Source organism: Pagrus pagrus, assembly GCF_965226575.1.
Source record: "Pagrus pagrus genome assembly, chromosome: 7".
Taxonomy (NCBI): Eukaryota; Metazoa; Chordata; class Actinopteri; order Spariformes; family Sparidae; genus Pagrus; species Pagrus pagrus.
Window position 1 is genome coordinate 28,946,800 of NC_140191.1, and position 23,667 is coordinate 28,970,466.

At 39.9% G+C, this 23,667-nt stretch overlaps 1 protein-coding gene across 4 annotated transcripts; it reads left to right on the forward strand.

The window, feature by feature from the left end:
- The first annotated feature begins 1,424 nt into the window (after positions 1-1,424).
- Positions 1,425-23,634, forward strand: zdhhc3a (zDHHC palmitoyltransferase 3a). 4 transcript variants are annotated; one of them, XR_014623037.1, is made up of 8 exons: positions 1,425-1,627; positions 4,432-4,855; positions 5,079-5,203; positions 5,461-5,557; positions 5,844-5,925; positions 8,433-8,563; positions 14,319-14,593; positions 19,974-22,528. XR_014623037.1 is itself a non-coding variant. In XM_084358492.1 (7 exons), the coding sequence occupies exons 2-7, from the start codon at positions 4,514-4,516 to the stop codon at positions 22,739-22,741; spliced, it is 984 nt and encodes a 327-aa protein (XP_084214618.1). In that variant the 5' UTR covers positions 1,425-1,627; positions 4,432-4,513; the 3' UTR covers positions 22,742-23,634. The 4 variants fall into 4 exon arrangements, 3 of the variants coding, with proteins under 3 accessions (XP_084214618.1, XP_084214619.1, XP_084214620.1); XM_084358492.1 differs by lacking the exons at positions 14,319-14,593; positions 19,974-22,528 and adding an exon at positions 22,535-23,634; XM_084358493.1 differs by having other exon boundaries at positions 14,319-22,528.
- The last annotated feature ends 33 nt before the right edge of the window (positions 23,635-23,667 follow it).

Below are 23,667 nucleotides of genomic sequence, written 5' to 3' on the forward strand. Positions count from 1 at the left end.
ATATGTCCTCGGCCTCTTCTGCCTCTTCCTCTGTTTTGCCTCCCAACTCCTCCACCACGCAGCCTCACTCCGTTTCCGTTTCCGTTTCCTCTTCTTCTTCTTCTTCTTCTTCTCTCTGGCTGTTGACCTCGTCCAATTCCCTGTCCTCCCATTGTCAGACACTGTAACATTGTGTTGTGCTCCGGCTATATATATACTTGCCAGTTGATGGTTCATGAGATGCACCTTTGAGCTATTTCAGAAAACTGGTTGATCATTGGTTGATCTAATGCTTCACACATTTCCCTTCGTTAGAGAAAGTCAAGATTCACCTGGGAGCAATTTACCAATTTAGGACAGATTTAGAAAAAAAGTCTAATGGAAATGTATAGAAATATGCTTGACATATTATGACAACTTGTTCAACCATTTTGCATGTAAAGACTTGTGCGATGAACTAATGCCTAAATGTTGTGGGGGGTGAGACTATTCAACAGAGACCCATTATAATACATTTTGACAAACATGACATAAGCAATTGATAATGTAGGAAACAGCAGAGAGTTGTACATAATCATTTGCATGGATGTACCAAAGCATTTGCAACTTGTTCAAAGAAATGAGAAACTGCTTTTTTGATGTGCACAAGTGACACAATGATGTGAAGATTGAACAAGTAGTTTTGAGAATTTCAATTCTGATCTGAGAAATGTACCAAAGCAACTGAGAAAAACTGTAATTACATCTTATTCTATTTCTTAAGTTCAGTGTAAATGGTCACGTCTAATTCAAAGTGTTTCATCATGAGGAGGAGTCAATGTGTAAAAATGAAAAGTACTAAATGTTTTAGGCTAATTATTATTATTATTATTATTATTATTACTACTACTTTCAAAGTAGGTTGAACTATATTCTCTAAGTAGCTTTAGTTTAGCAAACTAGAATATGCATTTTTATATGTCACATCTAAAATGATTAATATGCCACCTCACTGCATGGGAATTCACACAGGAATCTTAAACTTTGTTATTAATGTTTTACAAATAAACTCTCATAATTAATACAAGACTGGTATAATATTATATGCCCACTAATTGCCCATAAAATAACACGTCAAACAGACAGACAGACAGATAGATAGATAGATAGATAGATAGACAGACAGACAGATATACAGATAGACAGACAGACAGATATACAGATAGACAGACAGACAGACAGATAGATAGATAGATAGATAGATAGATAGATAGACAGATAGATAGACAGATAGATAGATAGATAGATAGATAGATAGATAGATAGATAGACAGATAGATAGATAGACAGATAGATAGATAGATAGATAGATAGATAGATGTCTTCTGGAGTGAAAAGCCTTGAAACTTTGTGATGATGCTATTGGCTCGCTTCCTTACGTCACGACGTCTTGTTGTTGGTGGAGGTGGAGGGCAGGAACAGGAACAGGGCATCGAAGGGGAGCTAATAACCACCAGCATCACCGAGAGTATCCGTAAGGTGCTCGCGTTTCAGGTGACATTCAACGGGATATAATGCTAATTAATGTAAAGGGAAGGCAGACAGACATCCCGGGACTTCTACCGCTTTACAGCTAAAGGGAAGGACGCTGACAGGAACATGAAAACAGGTTAGTAAATGCTCACTCTGAAACGTTCGCTAGCAGCTAGCGCAGGCTAATGAACTCACGTTACTTAATGTGTATCGGCTCGTGATGATTTTAGTCTGGTTGCAGTATCATATAGGCCTATAAACTGTTTAACCTAACAGCACGCTGTCTTGGGCCGATTTTTTATAACTGAATTTTGCATTACTAGTAGCCGCTTAAAGATTAGCTGACCTGGCTAGATATAACGCTGCTAGCTTGTTTACCAAGCAGTGAGATGGAAACTGGTGATACAGTTTATATGAAACTGCTGGAAACCAACCAGTAACAACCATTTTTGCTCCATAAGGCAGCCCATGCCCACTTATATAATCTGACATGCATGTTAATGTATATGATTCATATTGCATTTCATATTGCGAGTTAACATGGACTTACATGAGAATATTGTCTCGTTGGGTTAAAGAAGTGTTAATTGTATTGTTGTGATGAGCACAGACACCAGGTCACAGTTTACCACATTTTAGTGACCTCTCCATTTACTCAGTCATCTCTCACACAGCTCCAGGTACTGTGGCACTGAGTCAGACTGCAGAGGCAGCTGCTCTGTGCTGCGCTGTGTTTGACCTTCCAGTTGATGAACCTTTTACATCCCAACACATACAACTGCACAGCTTTCACCTCTGGCTCCTTGTCATGAAATGTCCATATCAGAGCTACCAGATTGTGCAGGACTCTTGAGGTTCTAAGTGTTTTTCTTAAAACTTAATTACCACTTACTGGAAAGTGTTTCACTTGGAAAATAAAATAAATTTTACTTTATTAAAGAATAATGTATCACTACACATAAGCGTGTATATGAAAAGGATGTTTAAATAATTGCTAAATAGTTGGACCGGTTTTACTGTAGAACAGGAAAGTTCAGTTTCAGTCAGCATTTCCTGTGTAAATGTTTCATCCTCATTCTTTGTCATGCAGCCTACTTCATTTCAGGTGTAGCACTTTATACCTGCAATGCTCACACAGACACACAGCAGTCTGCTACTCACTACTTTATTTGACAGGTCAGCTTCGGGTTGAGAAAATTCCAGGATTAGCTAAGATGGAAACTTTCAGTGGGAAGTAACAGAAATGTATGAAGAATAACAGGAAACAATGTAAATGATATGGGAATTATGGCTGGGCAATATGATCTTGAAATGATATTGCAGTATTTTTTTGGCTATATCATATCATTTTTGATACACAATATATGTCTTAATCTTTTGAAATCTCAAAATATCTACAACTGGGCTACAAGATAAAATATCACAATATTTTTACGAAATACCTCACTATAGATATTGTGACAGTCTTCTAGGGATGGCTGTTGGTACTTTTACAAAATATTAATGCAACATGATTTTTGATTGACGATCCACATTGCTGATGATTGAATCATCAATAAAGTAGATATAATGACAAAACTGGTAAAGGCAAATGTTAGAATAGCAAGAACGTAGTCTGATAAGTTCAGCACTTGATTGTAATGCAGCAGGAAAAGACAATACGTATGCCATATCACTATTTAACAATATTCAAAATCTAAGACATTAACTAGTCTCATACAACGTTAACGATATAACATCAATATATTGCCCCTGCCTTAGTGGAAGTATATGTGTATATGTGTGTATATATGTATATATATATATATATATGTATATGTTTATGTATATGTACATATATATATATACATATACATATATACACACATATACACATATATATATATTTGCCTCTACATTAATTGATATTCCGATTGTAAAATCATCATTTAATAACCCAGAATGTGATTATGGTGTCTTTTGAACACATCACATACTCGGGAATGATCAGCCTCGTGTTAAAAACAGACCATGAAAAGAAAATAATTTTGAATAAATGAAGAAAGTTGCTTGTGGTCCTTTTGTTCACCTGCAGTCAGGCTGACACATTTTAGCTCGGTGGTGAATCAGAAAACAAACAAGATATAAAACTTGATGGTGACACACCTGAGTTTAATCTGCTATCTGTCTTCACTCCGGTATGAGACTCCAGTGATGTTGTGATGTATCAGATCAGTCTGATCCACTGCAGCGTCCATAAATAACTAAGGGTCGTTAAAAAGACTTCTGTGAAGGCCACTCGCGTGTGTTCTCGCTCATCAGACATTGCTCCTAGGAGCACAAATAACAACATTGGGATGTTGCCACCACCTTGATCAGTGCCACCACCTAATGTGGATAACGCGTCAGCACATCGCGAGGCGGGAAATGCGTCAGAATATTGCGTGTTCACCCGGTTGTTGCGTTTAGATCAAAGCCGAGCGGAGGTGATAAAAACCTGTGTCTGCAGAGTCAATTGACCCGGGTGTAAATGTAGAATGTACACACTCCCATTGCCCACAAAAGCCTGATCTTAACGGGTTTAAGTGGGATTTTTAACCAGTGGCAAAGGGGTATTAGTCAGAACTGAAGAAGCCTCTTGGATGAGAGCTGAAACATCTTCAATAAACTGAAACACGTCCAGTTGCCTACGATATAGCACTCCATTGTGTGTGAACTACCATGGCCTGGATGAGTGAGAACCTGCATCAGCATGTCTTTATACAATAATTCTACAGTTTTATGATGGTAGTTTAGGTAGTCTTTGTTTCAGGTGAGGTTGCCTATCTCCTCTGTTAAACACTGGGGAAACCTTGGGTTCTCTTGCTGGTGTAGTGATCGTCTAGTCTCAACTGATGATAAAATGCTTCTCCAGAGAACCAAACCTTTGACTTGCCTCTAACCTGTGACCATCTGCTTTAGCATGCGGTGACTGAGACTGATGCCTAAAGTGGGTCCAGTGGTGGCAGCAGCAGCAGCATCAGGCACCTAGCTTAGATGAAGGATGAAGAGCCCAGTGCACAGATGCAGGGATGTGGAGCACAATCGTGGGCAGGGCGGGTTCGGGGCAGGAACCAACTGTCTACAGGCCGAACAGCGCATACCTATCTCCAAAGACGTCATCACTTCTTCCTCTGCCTCCGCCATGTGGTTCATCAGGGACGCCTGTGGCATCATGTGCGCCGTCATCACCTGGCTGCTGGTGTTTTACGCAGAGTTTGTGGTGCTGTTTGTGATGCTGCTGCCCTCCAAGAATCTGACATACAGCATTGTGAATGGAACCCTGTTCAACTTTCTGGCCTTTCTTGCCCTCGCCTCACACCTCAGGGCCATGTGCACCGACCCCGTAAGTCAGACTTGTTTGGTATTTCACGCACATTCTCATGCTTAAGCTGCCATTGTCATTTCAGACCAGTTTAGGGTATTAAGCTTGATATAGTCCTGGTTAGTGGTGCTTCACTTTCATAAAATTGTAAATGTACGTTAAGCCTCTGCCTGCTTGTTTTATTATGGTGATTAATGAGCCATAAATGACACTGAATCTACTGTGTGGTCATGTTTCTTGCTAGGGGGCGGTGCCAAAAGGGAATGCTACAAAGGAATACATAGAAAGCCTTCAGCTGAAACCAGGGCAGGTGGTCTACAAATGTCCCAAGTGCTGCAGCATCAAGCCTGACCGGGCACACCACTGCAGGTAGGACAAAAAGGACATGGACTTCTCACAATCCTGTGCTTACAGCTGCAGTGTTTTGGTGCAGTGAAGAAGTCAGACTGTTATCATAAATTCTGACTCTTGTTAATTTGTGCTCTTCCTAGAATGTAGTGGCCTTCGCTTTCTGCCAATATTGACTTTCTGCACCGTTATTGTTGTTATTTGATGGTTGATACAGTGTTTATTTTATTTGAATCCACTCCCTTTCCTTCACACTTAACTTGCTGTCTCTCACACAGTGTTTGCAAACGCTGCATACGGAAGATGGACCACCACTGCCCCTGGGTTAATAACTGTGTTGGGGAGAACAACCAAAAGTACTTTGTGCTTTTCACAGTAAGTTCACTGCAAGTCTAAGTCTCTCATAATGTGGATGACCAAAAACTTTAATCATTTTATAAATTGAAGAAGATTGCTAATGACCTATTTTCAACCTTATGACAATAAGAAGTTGCCATCAGATTCTACCTGACACTGTGAAAGTCCTCTTCAAGAGGAAATCAGCAGCTGTTGTTGTAATGCAGCACAGATGCAGATGAGAGGGAATCCTCAGTAGATAACTCTGTTTGCAGTGAGTGTTTGTGGTGAATGGTTTCTTCATTTTGTTCCTTTTTTAATCTAGATGTACATTGCACTCATCTCTCTCCACTCTCTGGTCATGGTGGTCTTCCATTTCCTTAACTGCTTTGAAGATGATTGGACAAGTGAGTGTTTTTTACTTTATTTTTGGTCAAAACCTCTGTAGCCCTACATTCCCTTCACTTGTATACTTCCAGTGTTTCCCCTAGGATGGTTTTGTAGCAGGAAAGGTGTCACACGCGCACATTTTTTGTTTTTGTAGGTTCACAGAGTACGACTGCAAGGTTTTTATCACTCTGTAAGCAACATAAGGGACTAAATATGAGGTGTGATGAGCCGATTTTTAAACTCATCTGAAAATCTTTCAACTGTCTTTGTCATGGTGCCCCTAGGGCACAGTAGGCCAGCCTCCAGGATGAAGAAAAGTCTGTGCATGTGGAATACCTACCCTCTTTGTATCAACATGGAGCAACCAAATGTTGTTTATTTCACAAATTATTGTTAACACGCGTTAACAATGTGTGTGTGTGTGTGTGTGTGTGTGTGTGTGTGTGTGTGTGTGTGTGTGTGTGTGTGTGTGTGTGTGTGTGTGTGTCTGTGAGATAGGTCTGCATATGAAGTGTCAGTAGCGAGAAAAAATACAACTTTAGTTTCTAAAGTGATAAGATGGGAGTCCATTCAGTTTCTGTGCTTTACTGACAAGTGCGTGACAGTGCAAAATAATGTAACGTTAGCTTCTCAAGTTATAAGAATGCGTCCTCTCTTTTCCACTATATGCTTTTACTTGCAGGTGTGTTAATTGACCTGTAGCGAGGCTATATGAAGCATCTGTAGCAAAATAATAACGTAATAATAATGTAAGATAAAACACAGCCCAAGCCCCCCCCCCTTTCTTCCTCCTCTCCTCTCCTCTCCTCTTGTAAAAAAATTAATAATAATAAATTGGTTCGCTTCTGCTAAATGCATATAGGGGAAACACTGGCCTCATTTTATATATTTTACATATAATGTATATATTCTTAAAACCGGTTTGTATTATCTTTATTTTTCTTTATTTTCCTTTACATGCCTTATATAGACAGATGTATTTACATGTCATTCTAATGAAGGAAATTGAAATTGATAGAATTTATAAACACAAACAGAATCATTCATATGATTCATACTAACAATGTTAGTGCTTTCCTTTTTAATGCCTGGAGCCTATGGCAAATGAGAATGTTATGGGATTAATAAATTAATTTAACTTTGTCAAAAATACAATAATCATGGGTATGAATAAAATGTGTGCAACCTGGACTGCAGGCATTTAAAGGATTGGGTTGCATAGCACACTGAGCTGCATCAACACATCAGCAGATTGAGGTTCACATTCTGGTGGCACGCAATTCATATTTTCATATTTTATTTTTTTTTATCTTGGAATAATATGTAATAATTGATGTTCCTGGAACCTGTTTTGTTTGTCATCTTAGTTGCAATGTGCCACACTAGCTTAATCAAAGACTTGTCTTGGCCTTCTATCAATATCTCAGTCATATTTAGATTAAAACTGAGGCACATAAGGCACTTAAGCATCAGAGCAGTCTATAGGACTGATGATAAAAGCTTCCAGGGTAAGACGCTGAATCATGGCCTGCATACTCTCAAACAAAGCTTTAATTTCATAGAGAGTTTGTATTCTGAGAAAACTTGGTAAAATTTTGAAAAATCTTTGAAATTGTGGCTGCAGATGGAAACAAAATCAACTAATCATCAAGCTGTGGCTCCAGACTTCAAGTCTGTTTCCGTTTTAACTTCCTGTTTGACTCTGTGTCTTTACTCTGAGCCCTACATTCATAAGGCAACAGAAATTTTACATTTGGTTTACAGTTTCCAAGCTCCAGCCCACAATTAAGAAGGTTGGTTGTCCCTACATGTATGTGTACCCTGCAGTTCACAGCTGTGTCTACTGCAGCGGTTTTCTGGAAGGGAGGTTCCCTCTGTATATGTGTTAAAACTATCGACACACGTTTGCCTACCTGCTTTTTCTGAGCACCCCTGCTATCATCTGATGACCACCTATTAACTTTTTAAGAATTATTGTTATATTTCATATTTATCATACATACAGAAAAATGACCAGAACAGCTTAAAAACATAACCCCAACCCCTTGAATTACCCTCTTTAGTACTTTAGTTGGCAGGTTTGATTTAATCAGATGATACAACAGTCATTCTAGAAAACAATAAGAATATTTTGAAACAAGGTATTGAGAATCAGATTGTTGCCTTATTGAAGCATAAAAAGTTTTGTGTGCCTACCTGCTGCTAAATCTAGCGAGAAAGTCACAAAGTTGACAACATTTCGATTTACTCTTTAATGTATGTAAATATGATCTGGGAATCATTGCTACTCAACAATCCTATCTAAACCTCCTGATCCCCAACATGCACTAGCCTTCCATGTGGCAGGTGAACATACATGTTGACAGTATTGCTTCGACACTTTGCATCCTCACTAGTAGTGCTGCTGTAGGCACTTACCAGCAGAGTGCAGTAGTTTCTTTACATGTAGTGTATAGCACTTCCTCATATAGCCCTCTCTCTTTGCCCCTTCACTTCTCTTCCTCCATGTCCCTTCATTCCCTAGAGTGCAGTTCCTTTTCTCCTCCAGCAACAGTCATCCTCCTTATACTCCTGTGCTTTGAGGGTCTCCTCTTCCTCATCTTCACCTCTGTGATGTTCGGCACCCAAGTCCACTCCATCTGTACCGACGAGACAGTAAGTGATCCATTTAGTAACCAGCAGTCCTTCTCCTTTCTTCTTGTTTAACGACTTCCTTCTGCTCTTCTCCCTGCTGCTGCCTCCCTTTTGCTTTTTAACACTAACATCTTTGACCACCTGCCTCTAATTCAAACTGTTAACACTGTACAAGTGACGACTCTCATTCTGCAGCCTGATGTAAAATAATGTTTAGTAAATTACTTGCAAGTCTGTACTTTGACTGGAAACATTGTCTGAAAAGTAAGTTTCTGCCAACTTCAATATTTTAAAGGTGAATCGGTGGTGTCTGTGCAGCATTCACAGTGCTGATGGTAAGACCAATACTTCTGCAGAGCAACAAAGTGTTAAATGTGTGGATGGTAGACACACAATGGTTGTGAAATCATATTTCACCACAACCAATAAAAAGCCTGCTTTTGTCTACTTTTGTCTGATGTCAAGGACACATTGCTTAAAAAATGTGTATGAATTTTGGCCACTGATGTTAATGTAAACTTTCTGCATTCAGAACATTGGTAGGCATAGCAACAGTAATACCCCTTTTCCACTGGTCAAAAATCCCACTTAAACCCGCTAAGATCTGGCTTTTGTGTGCGATGAGCATGTGTAAACTCTACATTTACACCCAGGTGAATTGACCCTGCAGCAGACACAAATTTTTGTCACCTCGGCTCGTCTTTGATTTAAGCGTAAGTCCCGGGTAAACACGCTAAATTCCGCCGTGTGAAGTGATGATATGTTATCAACATCGTGGTGGTGGTGTGTAAATAAGGAGGGAATTGGGATGCTATTCAAGGACGTTTTATTACTGGACACAGTGTTGGAGGCGAAGCCCTGTTCATTCCTATGAAAGCTGCTCAGTGATGTTTTGAAGCCAAAAAATCTCGACTTCCCAGCTATGAAAATCGTTTAATCGTGCGGCTCTTCTAGACTTTCCAAATATTATTGGACCGAATGGCTCAAATTATGATAGTGAAACGAGTCATTTGGCGGAGGTTGTGAGGCTCAAAAGAATTTATTCACCGTTTTAGAGACACTTCTTTCACAATGGGTCTATAGTTGTTTATCTTCTGTTACAACTTTCTCCAAAGTAACCTCCAAAGTATTTGGTCTTCAGCTGATTCCCTTATCTTGGCAGTTACCTCAAAAGCACAAAGTTTGACCCCAATGCAAACAGAAAGTGTGTCCCGTAACCATTATAGATATATTATTTTGGAACCTGATGTCACTCTTGTATAGATTTTCTGCCCTTTAAATAAAGATTGAAATTAGGTAACTACAGTTGTGGTCAAAACTTCACATACACTTGTAAAGAGCATGTATATCATGGCAGCCTTGGGTTCCAATGATTTCTACAACTCTCGTTTTTCTGTGATGGAATGAGTGGAACACAAACCATTTTGTTACAAAAAACATTCATGAAGTTTGGTTCAATAATTACTTTATTATAGATCTTCTGAAAATGTGACCAAGTCTGCTTGGGCAAAAATATACAGCAACTTGAACGATTACGTTACGTGATTATGGAAAGTTGTGTCAATCAGATTTGCTGTGTAGCATGGCCTCTTAACTTCTTCTGAGTGATTATGATTGACTGATGACTTTTCTCGGCCTGTTTAAATAGGGCTTGTTTGATACACCCAGTAGGCTCAGTCACAAACACTACAATGGTAAAATCTAAGGAGCTCAGCATTGATCTGAAAAAGTGCATTATTGATTTGAACAAGTCAGGAAAGTCACTTCAAGCCATTTCAAAGCAGTAACAGGTCCCAAGATCAACTGTACAAACAATTGTTTGCAAGTATAAAGTGCATGGCACAGTTGTGTCACTGCCATAATCAGGAAGAAAACACAAACTATCACCTGCTACTGAGAGAAAACTGGTCAGGATGGTCAACCAAAAAAGCAGGTCTGCAATGAATAAGAACACCATACGTACTGTCAAACATGGTGCTGGTAGTATTATGCTGTGGGGCTGTCTTACTGCCAGTGGATCTGCTGCTCTAAAGAAAGTAAATGGAATAATGAAGAAGGAGGATTATCTCCAAATTCTTCAGGAAAACCTAAAATCATCAGCCAGAAGATTGGGTCTAGGGTGCCTTAAGGTGTTCCAACAGGACAACGATCCCAAACACAGATCAGTAGTAAAGGAACGGCTAAGTCAGGCTAGAAATGTGATTTTGGAATGGCCTTCCCAAATTCCTGACTTGAACCCCATCAAGAAAATGTGGACTGTGCTGAAGTAACACTTCTGTGCAAGGAAGCTAACAAATGTACGCTACTCAAATTTAGTAAGGAATATTGGGATAAGGGTGTGCGTCTCTCTCTCATAAGACAATTTGATACGTATCTAGATACATGGGCTACATAAGATTCAGGGACGATTCTTTTTATTATGGAACAATTCGATTCCGATTCGGTACGATTTGATCCAGTTTTGGTATGATACGATACAATCCCGCCACAATTCTTTGTTTCATGACATTAATTTTCTATTATGAATTAGAATAAGCCAATTCCTTAAAAGTTGCACTGCTTATCAAATATATATTTCAGAAGACCAGGGAATCCTAAGTATTTTGAATCTCCATGAGCAGGGTCTCTCTGAGCTGGACCTGTCTGAATTGGACCTCTCTGAACTGGATGTCCCTGGCTGTCTGTATCCTCTACTTCAAAAGTTGGATTAACTTAACAGTGTGCAGTATGGTTCAATTCAGTACATAATGTCAGTAGACATTGACAGTTAGCAGTGTGCAGTACTACAAGCAGTCACTGAAAACAGCTAATGATAGCAATACGTTCAAAAGCAAACAGCTTATAGTCCTTAGCAATAAGACGGGCTATAGATGTCGTGATTACCTTAGACATCCCTGAGTTGTGGCTAAGTAATGGCTGGAAAAAGTGTTTTATCTCTGTGTGCATTGTAAATCTCGTCTGTGTTGTTGGACATGTTGCTTTTGTTACCTTGGCAACACAGTGCTAACGTTTCTGTGCCAAATCTCGTGAGAGTCTCATGCTGACCTTTGAACTTTTACGAGAGTTTGAAGATGTTGTGAGGAAGTAGCAGCATAGCAGCTTCATTCAACCATGCATGCAACCGATTTTTAACTTTTAAATCCGGTCATCGAGATGTTGACAGTACATTTAGATCGATCCAGAGGTCTGCGTATCGGTGTAGTCGAATCTTCAACTTTAAAGGTCCCATATTATACTGTTTTTCATCAATTCCACACAGCTGTCAGAGGTCCAACAACACTGTATTCGAAATGTAGATGAGCGAAACCCAAACCCATCCTGGTCCTGAATATCAGCTGTCTAAAAGTTGCTCTACTGAGCTCTGCTGAGAGCAGCCGTTTCTGTGCCTGCACCTTTAATGCTAATGAGCTCCGTCCTAACACACACCCCTCTCAGGGAGAGGATGCCGCTGACGCTAGCGGTAGCATGCGCTAATGTTTACGGTGGATGTATCGCTATGGCTCGCGAGATGCTGTCGTTCAACCACACCAGTTTGACCCAGAATCGGACCCAGAAGGAGAGGCTCAGAAAAATACAGACTCTGCGGCTGCAGCAGGACTCCCCAACACAACCACCCGGCTCCCATCCCCCACTGACCTGCAACAGGTAATGTCTAAAAACAGCTAGCGAAAGCTGTGTTTGTCTCCAACACAGTCTCCAAACTCTTGGACACTGTTCGTATAGTCTCTGTCTCCAGTCTGCACGTTTCCAGACTTTTTACTGTGACAACCAAGCTCCCTCGTAATATTATTAACATTAAACTCACTTCAAACACCGTTGCATAGCGGACCGAAGCGGAGCTAACTAGTTAGCCAATTTCAAGCTGGCTTTACCATACTCGTAGGCAACTGTAAATACTATCAAAACGCTGCGACACTTACCTGTGCCTCGGGTGCAGTTGCTGGGTCCCGTATGGTTGAGACTGATCCTTTTACGAGGGTCAGTGTCGAGGCAACGCCAGCTTTGTGGTTAGCACACACAAACAGACTCACAAGAACCATAGCCGGCACGTTTAAATTAAATTTTCATTAAAAATGAAACACAACCACTGTCTCTTCTGTAGCTGGGACAGAATATAGGCACTTATGTTGATTTTTACAAACAAAAACAGGCACTTCTTGTTGCGCTTCGACATGGTGCTTTTGATAGCGTAATGGCGGATCTCCGAGACGGTAGTGTTGTACCTGGTGGGTGGACACTGTGGGTGGGATTATTCAAATGAAGCCAAATTTGACTCGCTCATCTGGAAACTGCAGGCAAGACACCGTCAGAAATCTGTATCTCACTCAAAAAAGCACAGATGGTCTTTTTTCAAAGTTTGTATGCGTGTGGCAGCACCATAGACCCAAAATAACCAATATCACTAACTAATTTTGAGGAGTGTAGTTGAACTTCACTGATTCTGTCAAGAGGAGTGGTAAAAAAATTCAGCCAGCGCTCTACCAGAAGCTTGTGTATGGCTATTAAAAGCAACTAATTAAGGGTGAAAATGGCCAAGGGACATTTAACGAAATGTTAAAAATACTGTAAAATCCAGCAGATTTGGTCACATTTTCAGAAGACCCATAATAAATTAATTATTGAACCAAACTTCATGAATGTTTTTTGTCACAGAAAAAATGAGAGTGGTAGAAATCATTGTAACTCAAGACTACCATGACATACGTGCATGATCTTTACAAGTGTATATAAACTTTTATTCAAGACTGTACATATGATTACGCTGCTTTTGGTTTATATCAGTTATGTTTGAAGACAGTAAAACTGTTCTAAGTTGAGTAAAGTGCAAAGGAATACTATTGAATTATATATATACTCCATGTTAAAGCTGCAGAAGGCATTAATTCATCATAATTTTGATTGAAATAACCAATTTTTACTACTGCATGTCACAAACAATGTTTCATGGAAGGCTTCCTTTAAAAAGATGCATGCTTGTCTGATGTCTGTGAGTGCCTGCACCTTTGTATTTAGTTGTTGAAAAACTTTCAAAAGAATGTTCATGTTGCCTACTGCCACTTAATATTTGTGTCATTTGTAATGGACAAACATTTATTTAACCATTAATATCCACCAAAATACTGACTTGTGTGTTACCTAAGTGTGTTTGCTGGTGTCATCACTTGTGTATTTTATACACCAGTGCCACGTGGTAGTAGTCATAAAAGTATGCCATTTAACCTGCAGGAAAAACTTGTACAATCTGCTGATAAAATCATCATGAGAAGTTTTCAATGTTTGCTCTAGCCTCAGAGTTAGTGTGAGTGTGTAAAACCAGGTAAATGTGTCCATGTATCAGTGGAAGAAGGAATCAGTATCCCCTTTATGTAGTTTGGTGCTGTCCTACAATCATTCTCTTGGTGTACCTTTGGAGCTCACTGGACCAAATTCTTTTTCCTGCTTTGAACTTCTTTTTGTCTGCAACTCGAGGTCAGATATATGGGAGACATTTGATCATTTCATGTAGGAGACATGTAGAGGACTATACAACACACAGGGATAGCCAACAGGACAGAAGCAGCTACATAATGCTTGCAGAGAAATGACTGAAACACTGGGTTTGTGGCCCAGATGATTCATAGAACAGTTCTTTTTTTCTTTTTCTTTTTTTTTTTTGTTCATTTTAGTGTGTTTTTGTTTTTGTTTTTTTAGAAATCAGTATTTGTAAATTGATTTGTGATATCTGACTGGGTCACAAATTCCACCAACTGAAGTTTGGTTGTCTCTCGTTTTTCAGGGCATAGAGCAGTTGAAAAAGGAAGAGAGAAGATGGGCTAAAAAAACTAAGTGGATGAACATGAGGGCGGTATTTGGACACCCTTTCTCCTTATTGTGGTTTAGTCCCTTCTCCACCCCTGACCATGGGAAGGCTGAGACCTACCAGTATGTGGTGTAGGCTCAGCACAGGGAATGAGGCGGCCGGGGTCAAAACTAAAGTGGGAAGCCCCGTCCAGCCCCACAGAGCTCGACTTTGGCAGTCTGCTACTCCCAAAGCTGAACATGATTTACACTGTATCCCCCACGCTAGCCATGGACAGCTTTCCACCTGCTTTTTGTGTTACCAACTAAGTGCGATATACGTTTATTTCTGTGTTGCCTTGAGTGGAGTTGCAGAGAAAAAGAAAACACCTTGAGTTTGTGAATCCTGTTTGCAAACACTGTGATGTATCTGTTTTTCTGAACTACTTCTATTTCTGTTTTGTATCAAAAGCCTTCTCTTTTCTTGCTCTGTATACTCTTGCTTTCCTGTAAGGGTTAGTTCTGCTAAATCCCAGAAAAACATGTTTTCACTTTCCCGTAGTGGTATAGGTGGCCACACTGATACTTTCTGTTTTAGGTGTTGAGGATTTCAGCTACCACTGAAATCCTAACCACATCAATACAATCGAAGAGAATAGAAGTTCATTTAGGGCTGCCAAAAATTATTAGTTTTCATAAATCTTTCATAAATAATTTTATGATATATCAATTATTTTCTAAAATGTCAGATAATAGTAAAAGAGTGCCCATCAGAGCCCGAAGTAATGTGTTCATTATTTAACCAACAGTCCAAAACCCAAAGATATTCAATTCACTGTCATAATAAACTAAGAAATCCAACAAATATTCACATTTGAGGACCTGTAAACTGTAAAGTGACTTAAAGGGGCAAGTTGTAAGATATGGCCAGAATTTTAGAAAAACATTCTAAAAACACTGAAAGAATGAAATAGCATTATCAACAGAATGTGAAGGTACAGCAGTGTTGACGTTAGGTCAAAAATGTCTGTGTACTGTGTTGCGATGTTTACCAAAGTAAGCATGCTAGCCCCGGCCCGTCCTGTCTCATAATACCCAGTGTTTCCTCTATATGCATCTAGTAGCAGCACAGCTCCACTGCTGAAATGTGACTGCCAGTGCTGATATATTTTTTATTTTACAGCAGAGGGGTGGAGAGGACTGTGTTTTTCTCTTATTCACACTCTGGATGCTTCATTCAGCCATTCGTTGAACATTTATTTAAATCTCGAAAAATCATTGAGGGCAAGCCCTCATTTTCAATGATGTCGAAAAACACCAAAACAGAATAGGTGCAAAAATGTGATAACAAACAGATACCACAAACATAATCACAGAGCGAGTAATCATAAACGGATAAGAAGCAATTATGACAAAATACAAATAAAATGGAAAAAAGTGCTTTAAACTCTGGTTTATCAAAATAAATTCTCATTTCTCAGAGTAAGATGTGGGAATATTCTGACTCATTTTTGGACGCTGCTGATGCCCCACTCTCTCTCTCTCTCCTCTGCACGTCTCTGCTGTCCCCATAGTCATAGTCCTGATCAGAGTTGGTGTAAATCACCTCTGTACTGTATCTCCTGGTTTCAAACTGACCACTGCTGGTCAAGGAGGCTGTGTTCAGTCCCAATCTGATGTCCAGCTGTGTTCACTTCTAGTTGGCTGAGCCCCTGTGACCACAGTGAGCTCGCAGCTGAAAGAGACACTTGCTCCATGGCTAAAATAGCTACCTGCTAACTGCCGCTAGCTGTTCCAGCTAAGGATAGTTACAGCAAAGAGTATACTAAGCAGCAGTAAGTGGTTATACTGTCCCCTATAGTACCTTGGAATTCTGGCCATTTCTTACAGATCACACCTTTTAAAATTATTATCAAAATAGTTTCAAATTAATTTTATGTTGATTGACTAATCCATTAATTGACTCATCATTTCTGCTATAATTTGATGTCAAAGCATTAGGGAGAAACTCAGTGGCAATATTGCTTCGCAGAACCCAGTCTGTCCAGGCAGATGGCACTTAAAATTGAATTTGGTTCTGCTCAAGATGTCTGCCTGTTTAAAGGCAATTTTTTCCCACCACTGTCGCCGATTGCTTGCTCATGGGGGAAATGTTGGGTCCCTGTAAAGAAATTAGTTAAAGAGTATGGTCTAGACCTCCAAAATTTGGAAAGTGTCATGAGATGACTTTTGTCGTGAATTGGCACTATACAAAAAAGATTGATTGAGAATAATATCTTGGTTACTTAGGTTGATTCACAGACCTCACTAGGGCTATTTACAGTGACATCTGTTGAATATTTAGAGAAGCTATGACATTGTTTCCAGATATACAGTATACATGTTGAGTTTTTAAGATGAGTGTTCCATTTACCTTCATTGTACAAGGGTGAGAGCAGAAAATCAAAATCTAAGGCTGATCCTCATATAAAGCCCCCCTCCAGTATATTTTGGTATTTTTCAGATATTTCATATATCTATATATTCTATATCATATATATATATATTTATATATATGATATAGAATATTGAGAAAGAGCCAAACTGTTTGCCAAATAATTACATTTTGTGCTCGAAGTCACAAAATCTAAGCCGTTGCTAATATGGAATGACTATAGTAGAATCTGGGAGTCACACGTCCTCTAATAGGGGTTATAAAAGCTGTGCGGCTTCTTTAAGAAACAGGGCCGTGCATAGAGTGTGAGTGGTCGAGCAAGAGAAAGAGGGGTAGCTATGTGATTGTGTTCAGAGCAGACTGGTGTTAGCGACCAGAGCAGAGAGGAAAGTTTAGCAGAGACGTTGTCTGGAGGCAGAAAATGTACATTAGAGGTTACAGTTTGACCACAAATAAACTCTGTAGCTCCTCAATACACAAGTAGAACTTCTATTTGAGGACACCTATCACTATACCTACATGCTGCTTGTCCATGCTAATATCGATGCTATCACTAATCAATGCTAGTGTTGCCAGAAAGGCAGTCTGGTTGCAGTAGGGCTGTCACGATCTCGATTGTTAGACAGATATCAATCGAAATGATCTCGACCTTCGAAATCAAAAGTGGAATCAAGGATTTAGCCACAGGCAGCACGACAAATATGGCCGAACATCTCTACAGGCATCATAAAGAAGTAGACTTAACTGAGAAAACAACACCGTTAACACAGCCAACTCTTCCGTCCTCACTTAGAGCTGAACTTCCACAAAATTCAAAGCAATAACCAGCACTATAGGGGTATTTGTAGCATCAGACATGCAACCTTATTCAGTGGTGGAAAACCCTGGATGTAAGCATGCTACGAAATGCCACGAAGGTTGCTTCTTACCACAAAGGTGTTGCCCTCCATGTGTGATAATGTGAAGGAAAAGTTATCTGAGCAGTGCAGATTTAGTGGCCTTAATGACAGATTGCTGGACCTCCAGAGCAACACAGAGCTACATGACCATCACAACACACTACCTTAAGTGTACACTCTTCACATCTGCTGTAAAGAGTGCACACTGCAGTTACAGAGTCACTAGATGGCAGGTACCCTCTATGACTTCTCTTCTTTTGTTTACAGTTAGTTTCCAATTGACTGGTGAAACAAGTTATTGTTACATTTATATTGTTAATAAATTATTTAAATTTGACAATAAGGCCTTAGTGTGGTACATTGGAAACGGATAATGGAGATTATATCACTCACTACACCATATAGACCATCTTTTGAAATAAGAAAAAATGAAATGAGTTATCTTGGCAAAAAATCAATGATCCTATACTAGACTAGTCTAAAAATGGCATAGCCATCTGTGCTAAAAGAAAAAACAAAACAAAGAAAAGAACGAGAATCGAATCGAATGGTGACCTTAAAAACGAAAATCAAATCGAATCTAGGATTTGGAGAATCGTGACACCGCTAGGTTGCAATGGTAATAACTACTTATGACTATTAATCTTGCCCCCAGTTTGAGTTTTGAGAAAGAAGGTTGACCATTATACAGGAAGAAAAATTACTGGAGGTGGGCTCTAAATGGTGCCAAATATAGCATGTAGAGAAACAGTTTACCATCATTATTGTGGATTTATGGTCAATTATGATTAAATACTGAGGTTGGTTCCACTTATTCAGACATTATTCACAGCAGACATTTTGACTTGTCATTGCAGGAAAAGCACAGGTGAAACAAATTCAGTAAATGATGGCTCAGTTCCATTAGACGTTTCAGTAAGCCATGACAGTTAATCTGAATACACAACACTAGGACCCTGAAACTAGCTCACATAGATGGAGTGCAGTTATTTTTAATATAATCAGTTGCAAAAGGTCTATTAAGAGGTTCCCATTTTTCCTCCTCCTCCACTAATTCTGATACCTAACCAATATCTGCCAATATGGATTGCCAATATAATTCCAGTGCTCTGTACATCACACTGTGTGGGAGTCATTGGGATCGTTTATAAGGTGAGCTGACCCCCCAGTGAAAAACACCAGGAAATCAAAAAAGTAGAAGGCTGCAAAGCACTAAATTATATTAATGGATAAATTAATGGGTATTGATTAAGGTTCTCAGTCATCCAGGTCATGGTAATTCTAAGTGCTGTATCGTAGGCAATTGGACGCATTTCAGTGTCTTGAACACACTCCACCTCTCATCGAAGAGGCTTCTTCAGTTTTAACCAACTGGAGGGGGGCTGTTAATCCTGTATGGGAGTGTCCTTACAGAGTCGTTAATGTCTCATGTGAGCTCTAAGCGTTTCAGAGTCACTTGTGGGTCATTGACCCAACCGGCATTCATGTGGGTCACTAGCTAGGTGAGTCCAGGTGTGTATGGGTGTTCAGCTGTCTGGGGAGGGAACACAGGACAGGGTTGTAGGTGGGTGATAAGTAATGTATTTGGCCACCTCCTCTGTTCAAAGATGGTCGTTCCAATTTGACATAGATGGATTATTTTATGCCTCTTTCAAACCATCTGTTCTCTCTGGCCAAGATGTTTACCTCATTGTCCTCAAAGGCCTCAAATGACCTTGTTCCTTAAGATGTAAGTGGACAGCAGAGTCTTGACCTTAGGAATTGGCTCTCCTGTGTTGTGCCATTCACTTATGGATGGGTTGTTTTGTTTCCCCAAAGTACAAATCTGTGCAATCCTGGCTGCATTGAACAGCATAAACGACACTACTCTGCTTAGGCCTGGATGTCCTAAGGGTCAACCCTGAGTCACCACTTACATGTGGCCTAAACGACCCTGTAAGGACACTCCCACACAGGGTTTAAAGCCTGCAACTCCCCTCCAGTTGGTTAGAACTGAAGAAGCCTCTTCGATGAGAGGTGAAACGTCTTCAAGGTTGCCTACGATATAGCACAAATTGTTGGGTAATGTCACCTGTGAGTGTCAGGTGAGCTAGACAGTTCTCACCACAGAAGGAAAAAAAGGGATCCTTTAAACGGTTGTATTTGAGCATCACGTGATGGACCAAAAAGTTACAATGATTTAATCATGTGTTTTGAATGACATGTAGAGCTACTTGTTGCCCAAATGTGGAACATTTACCCTGATTCCTCTCTGATACATGCTTGACATGAAAAAAGTCTTTGATAGAGGGCAGAGGTTTTTTTCCTTAACTGAAACAAGCCAGGACGCTTCTGGGCCTCCAAATTCCCCAGATCCCAATCCGATCGAGCATCTGTGGGACATGGTAGAACAAGCCTGATCCATGGAGGCCCCATCCCCAACATACAGAACCCAAAGGATCCACTACAAACATCCCGATGCCAGACCCAACAGGACGCCCTTAGAGGTCTTATGACCATACTTTGGTCCAAGACCAAGACTTGCCAGTGAAATGGCTCCTGCGCTCTAAACTCTTGATTATTTTGAAAGCTTTTAAAATAAATTCCTCAAAGAAGGACAGTGGCTAGCACTACACTAGCTTTAAAACTCTTTTGTTGGAGAAAACTTGTTAAATCCTGAGTGGAGTCAAAGTATGAAAAATGTGTAACTGCATATATCTTATAATGCAGTAGCAGGATATTGGATGTATTGTATTTCTGCGCTATTCCAGATGACTTCAAAGCATTAAAGTAAAAACTTTCATCATTCACATTTACACATGTACTTCTGTAAAAATGCTAACTCGCACTTTGTATTTATCATTTGGGATTTTCTTCTGTGTGAACTGCTCTGTTCTGAATTGTGCATTTTATTCTTCTACTCTTTGTTTACATGATATTGTGTGTATCCTTTGTTATCTGAATGCATGGTACAGGTGAAGGCTAGTTTAGTGATGTATGTGAAACACTGCTGGTATGATGGTGGCAAGTCTCGCTGGTGAAAGTGATGGTGGAGATGATTTGTTTTTTACAGAAATTTAAATTCTTTCTAAATATTCTGAAGATATTTCAGCACATGCGCAGAGAATAAATACTTCTCAGTTGCAATGCAACAACTGTTTGCTTGCCTTTTTTAGTGTATTTAAATGTTTGTGCCTCATTTATTTATGTTCAGATATTGTTTAAAGGTGCAGTATGTAAGAATTCAAACATTAAAAAATTAACTCAAATTGTCAACAGTATTTTAAGAAAACGCAGCGTTGACATTATGTCAAAGACATCTATGCACTGTTGCAGAGATGTCAGCATGCTAGCCTGCTAGCCCTGGCCTTTCCTGTCGAGAACAGCTCAGGCCACCAAAGGTGGGCACTGACTGATACTCGACTCCCCTCTCACTCCTCCCACTTCATGCCTCTCCTGTACCTGCCTGAACACATTGTGTCTTTGACCATTCCAGTGCCATTCCGCCAGCATTTCCCATAACAAGCACACAATAGCATTCTCCATTTAGTTGTGCTGCAGCAGTTCTGCAAGGCAGCAGTCACTCGTCGCTCATGCAAGATAATGTCTAGGCTTTGACCTGCAGTCTATATCTTGATTTTAGGGATGGAAAGTAAGTTTTTGACCACTATGTCAAGGACAATTATGGTAAGACAAAAATGCTTTTAAATGACTCACAAATACTATGTAACGTTTTTTGAAAATATGTATTTTGAGTTATTATTACAGCAGATTATTTTTAGGTTAGAGGTCCCATTTGGGCCCTCCTTTGACCCAGGGCCTAGGACAATTGTCCCGGTGTTCTCCTGCTGAGCTAACTAGCTAATGACAGCTACAGGTAGCAGTTACTGATGATTGGTGATTTGCTGCCCCCTTTTTTTGCTTGTATGAGTTTGACAGGTGGCCAATTCTCACATATTGCACCTTTTTTAGAAAAGGTATCCACTTTCCCTGCATACAGTCCTCTCACAGCCTCTCTTCTTTCCTTTCATTCTGTTCCCACGTTACTGTCTGTAATCGGCTACTTTTCCAATCAGTGTTCTCTCCACACTCATGCATTTGCTTTGGTTGATTACTCGTTCTGCCAAAAGCTTTCTGAAGCAGACAACTCTTTATAATCTTGAGGAGAGGTAAGCTTGTAACATTAACTGTCCCATCAGGCTTAACATAACACAAGCATGCAGATTTCAATCTGAAGGCCAAAGTGCGCTTCATGCCTTTTTTTTGCCGTTTCAGATTCAACCAAACATTATGAATGAATGAGTGAGCTCCGTGTGTATCACGATGCATGCACCTTTTGATCATTTGAATTGTTTGCTTCTTTCACAGGTGTCATTCTTTATTTTTAAAGTGCATGCGAGTCATTCTGTTTAGTGTTTTAAGACATTTTGGGCATGTCTGTCAGAAAGAAAAAAAAAGAACTAATAGAAAAGTAGTAAAAGGATATACTTAACATCGCTCACATGCTGTATGTACAGTGAAAAAATTTGTGGTTGCTGTAACCACTCCTACACTGACCGGTGTGACTACACTGTAGTCACACTAGGACATGGACAGGAGGAGTGATTACAGTAACTAGTACCCCTTCAACATACATACGGCAAATAACTATTCAATGAAGATAAACTTGAAAAATCTGAATCTGTCCTTTAATTTAAATCTGAAGGCTTTTTTGTCCTGACATTTTCAGTCTGATTTCAAGAGAAACATGCCCAAAGATCAAAACCATGGTATCGTTGCAGTTTTAGTCATCAACTTTGTGTCATAGTTGTGATTGATAGTGCATGTAGAAAATGGTAGATTTTCAGCCTCTTTTGCCTCAGTTCTGTTCACCTCAGACCAACATTGTTGTGTCTTCTGCAGGGAATCGAGCGTCTGAAGGGCGAGACAGGGAAGTGGGGAAAGGTGCCGTGTCGGGAGGCCATGCAGGTGGCGTTCGGCGGCCCGTTATCTCTGTCCTGGTGCAGCCCCTTCTCAGGGCTGAGCTGCAAGAAGAGCCCGCCAGAGCACGTCAACATCCCACAGGGGGAGATCATCGAGGAGGATGTCATAGAGATACCCCTTGAGTAATGCTGCCAGCAGTCAGGAAGACAATCAGTCGGGCAGCTCTTCTTGACAAGCAACCTTTGCAATTGGTGGACATAAGACTTCATTTTGGCTTTTTGAATTGTGAGAACTCAGTTGGAATCAGGATTTCTAGTTATATTTGTTATCCTAAAACGTCCTTTCTCTTCCAGTGTCACTGCAGCCATTTCCAGGGGCCTGTAAACTTTTGTGAATACATTTACAAAACTAAAATATCTTTTACCAAACTAAAACAATCTACTGCTGCCAAACCTGCAGTAATTTACTGAAATAATGGTGCAATGGAACTAACTGGTGAACTGAAGGAGTTGGAAGGACTCAGAGCTCCTGTTCGCTCAACCTAAGCGTTTGTGACTGGAGGTGAGATGATGGATTTTACAGTGTGTCATTGAGCTGTCTCAGGAGACCACTAACAGTAGCACTAATGTGACACTTGAAGCGTGAGCTGTTCTTCCAACCACTTTGCTCTCTCTGATGCCTTTTTGTAAGGATTTAAATCCACTCTGTGCCTTATCCGTCTTGATGAGCAAATGCTGAAATGGGGGAAAAACACTCTGTATGATAAACTGTTCGAGTACTCGTCTGTCCAAATCTGGCTGTCAGTTTCTGTACCTGCAGCTGCCATTTTTATCTTTATGAAATACCTGTTGCAGGTATGGAAAACAGATGCTAACTGGCTTTAATGTGAAAGAGATTATTGTATAATTGAATAAGCTGCAGGATAAGGGCTTTTGACTGCTAAACGGGTGCTGGATGTCACAAGACCACTCATGTTTTATCATGTTTACATTGTTTAAGCACACTGTTTTATCATTCTGTATATTCCATTTTTTAAATTCTAAAATAAATGACAATATTTCATCCCTTTACAATAAGAACTGCATTGTCTTAAAGATTTTTGCTGTTAATAA

Coding starts and splice junctions, on each gene's coding strand:
- zdhhc3a (XM_084358492.1), top strand. CDS start 4,514: ATGAAGAGCCCAGTGCACAGATGCAGGGATGTGGAGCACAATCGTGGG. Junction 5,558..5,843: donor AGTACTTTGTGCTTTTCACA/GTAAGTTCACTG, acceptor TTTTTAATCTAG/ATGTACATTGCACTCATCTC. Junction 8,564..22,534: donor CCATCTGTACCGACGAGACA/GTAAGTGATCCA, acceptor TGTCTTCTGCAG/GGAATCGAGCGTCTGAAGGG.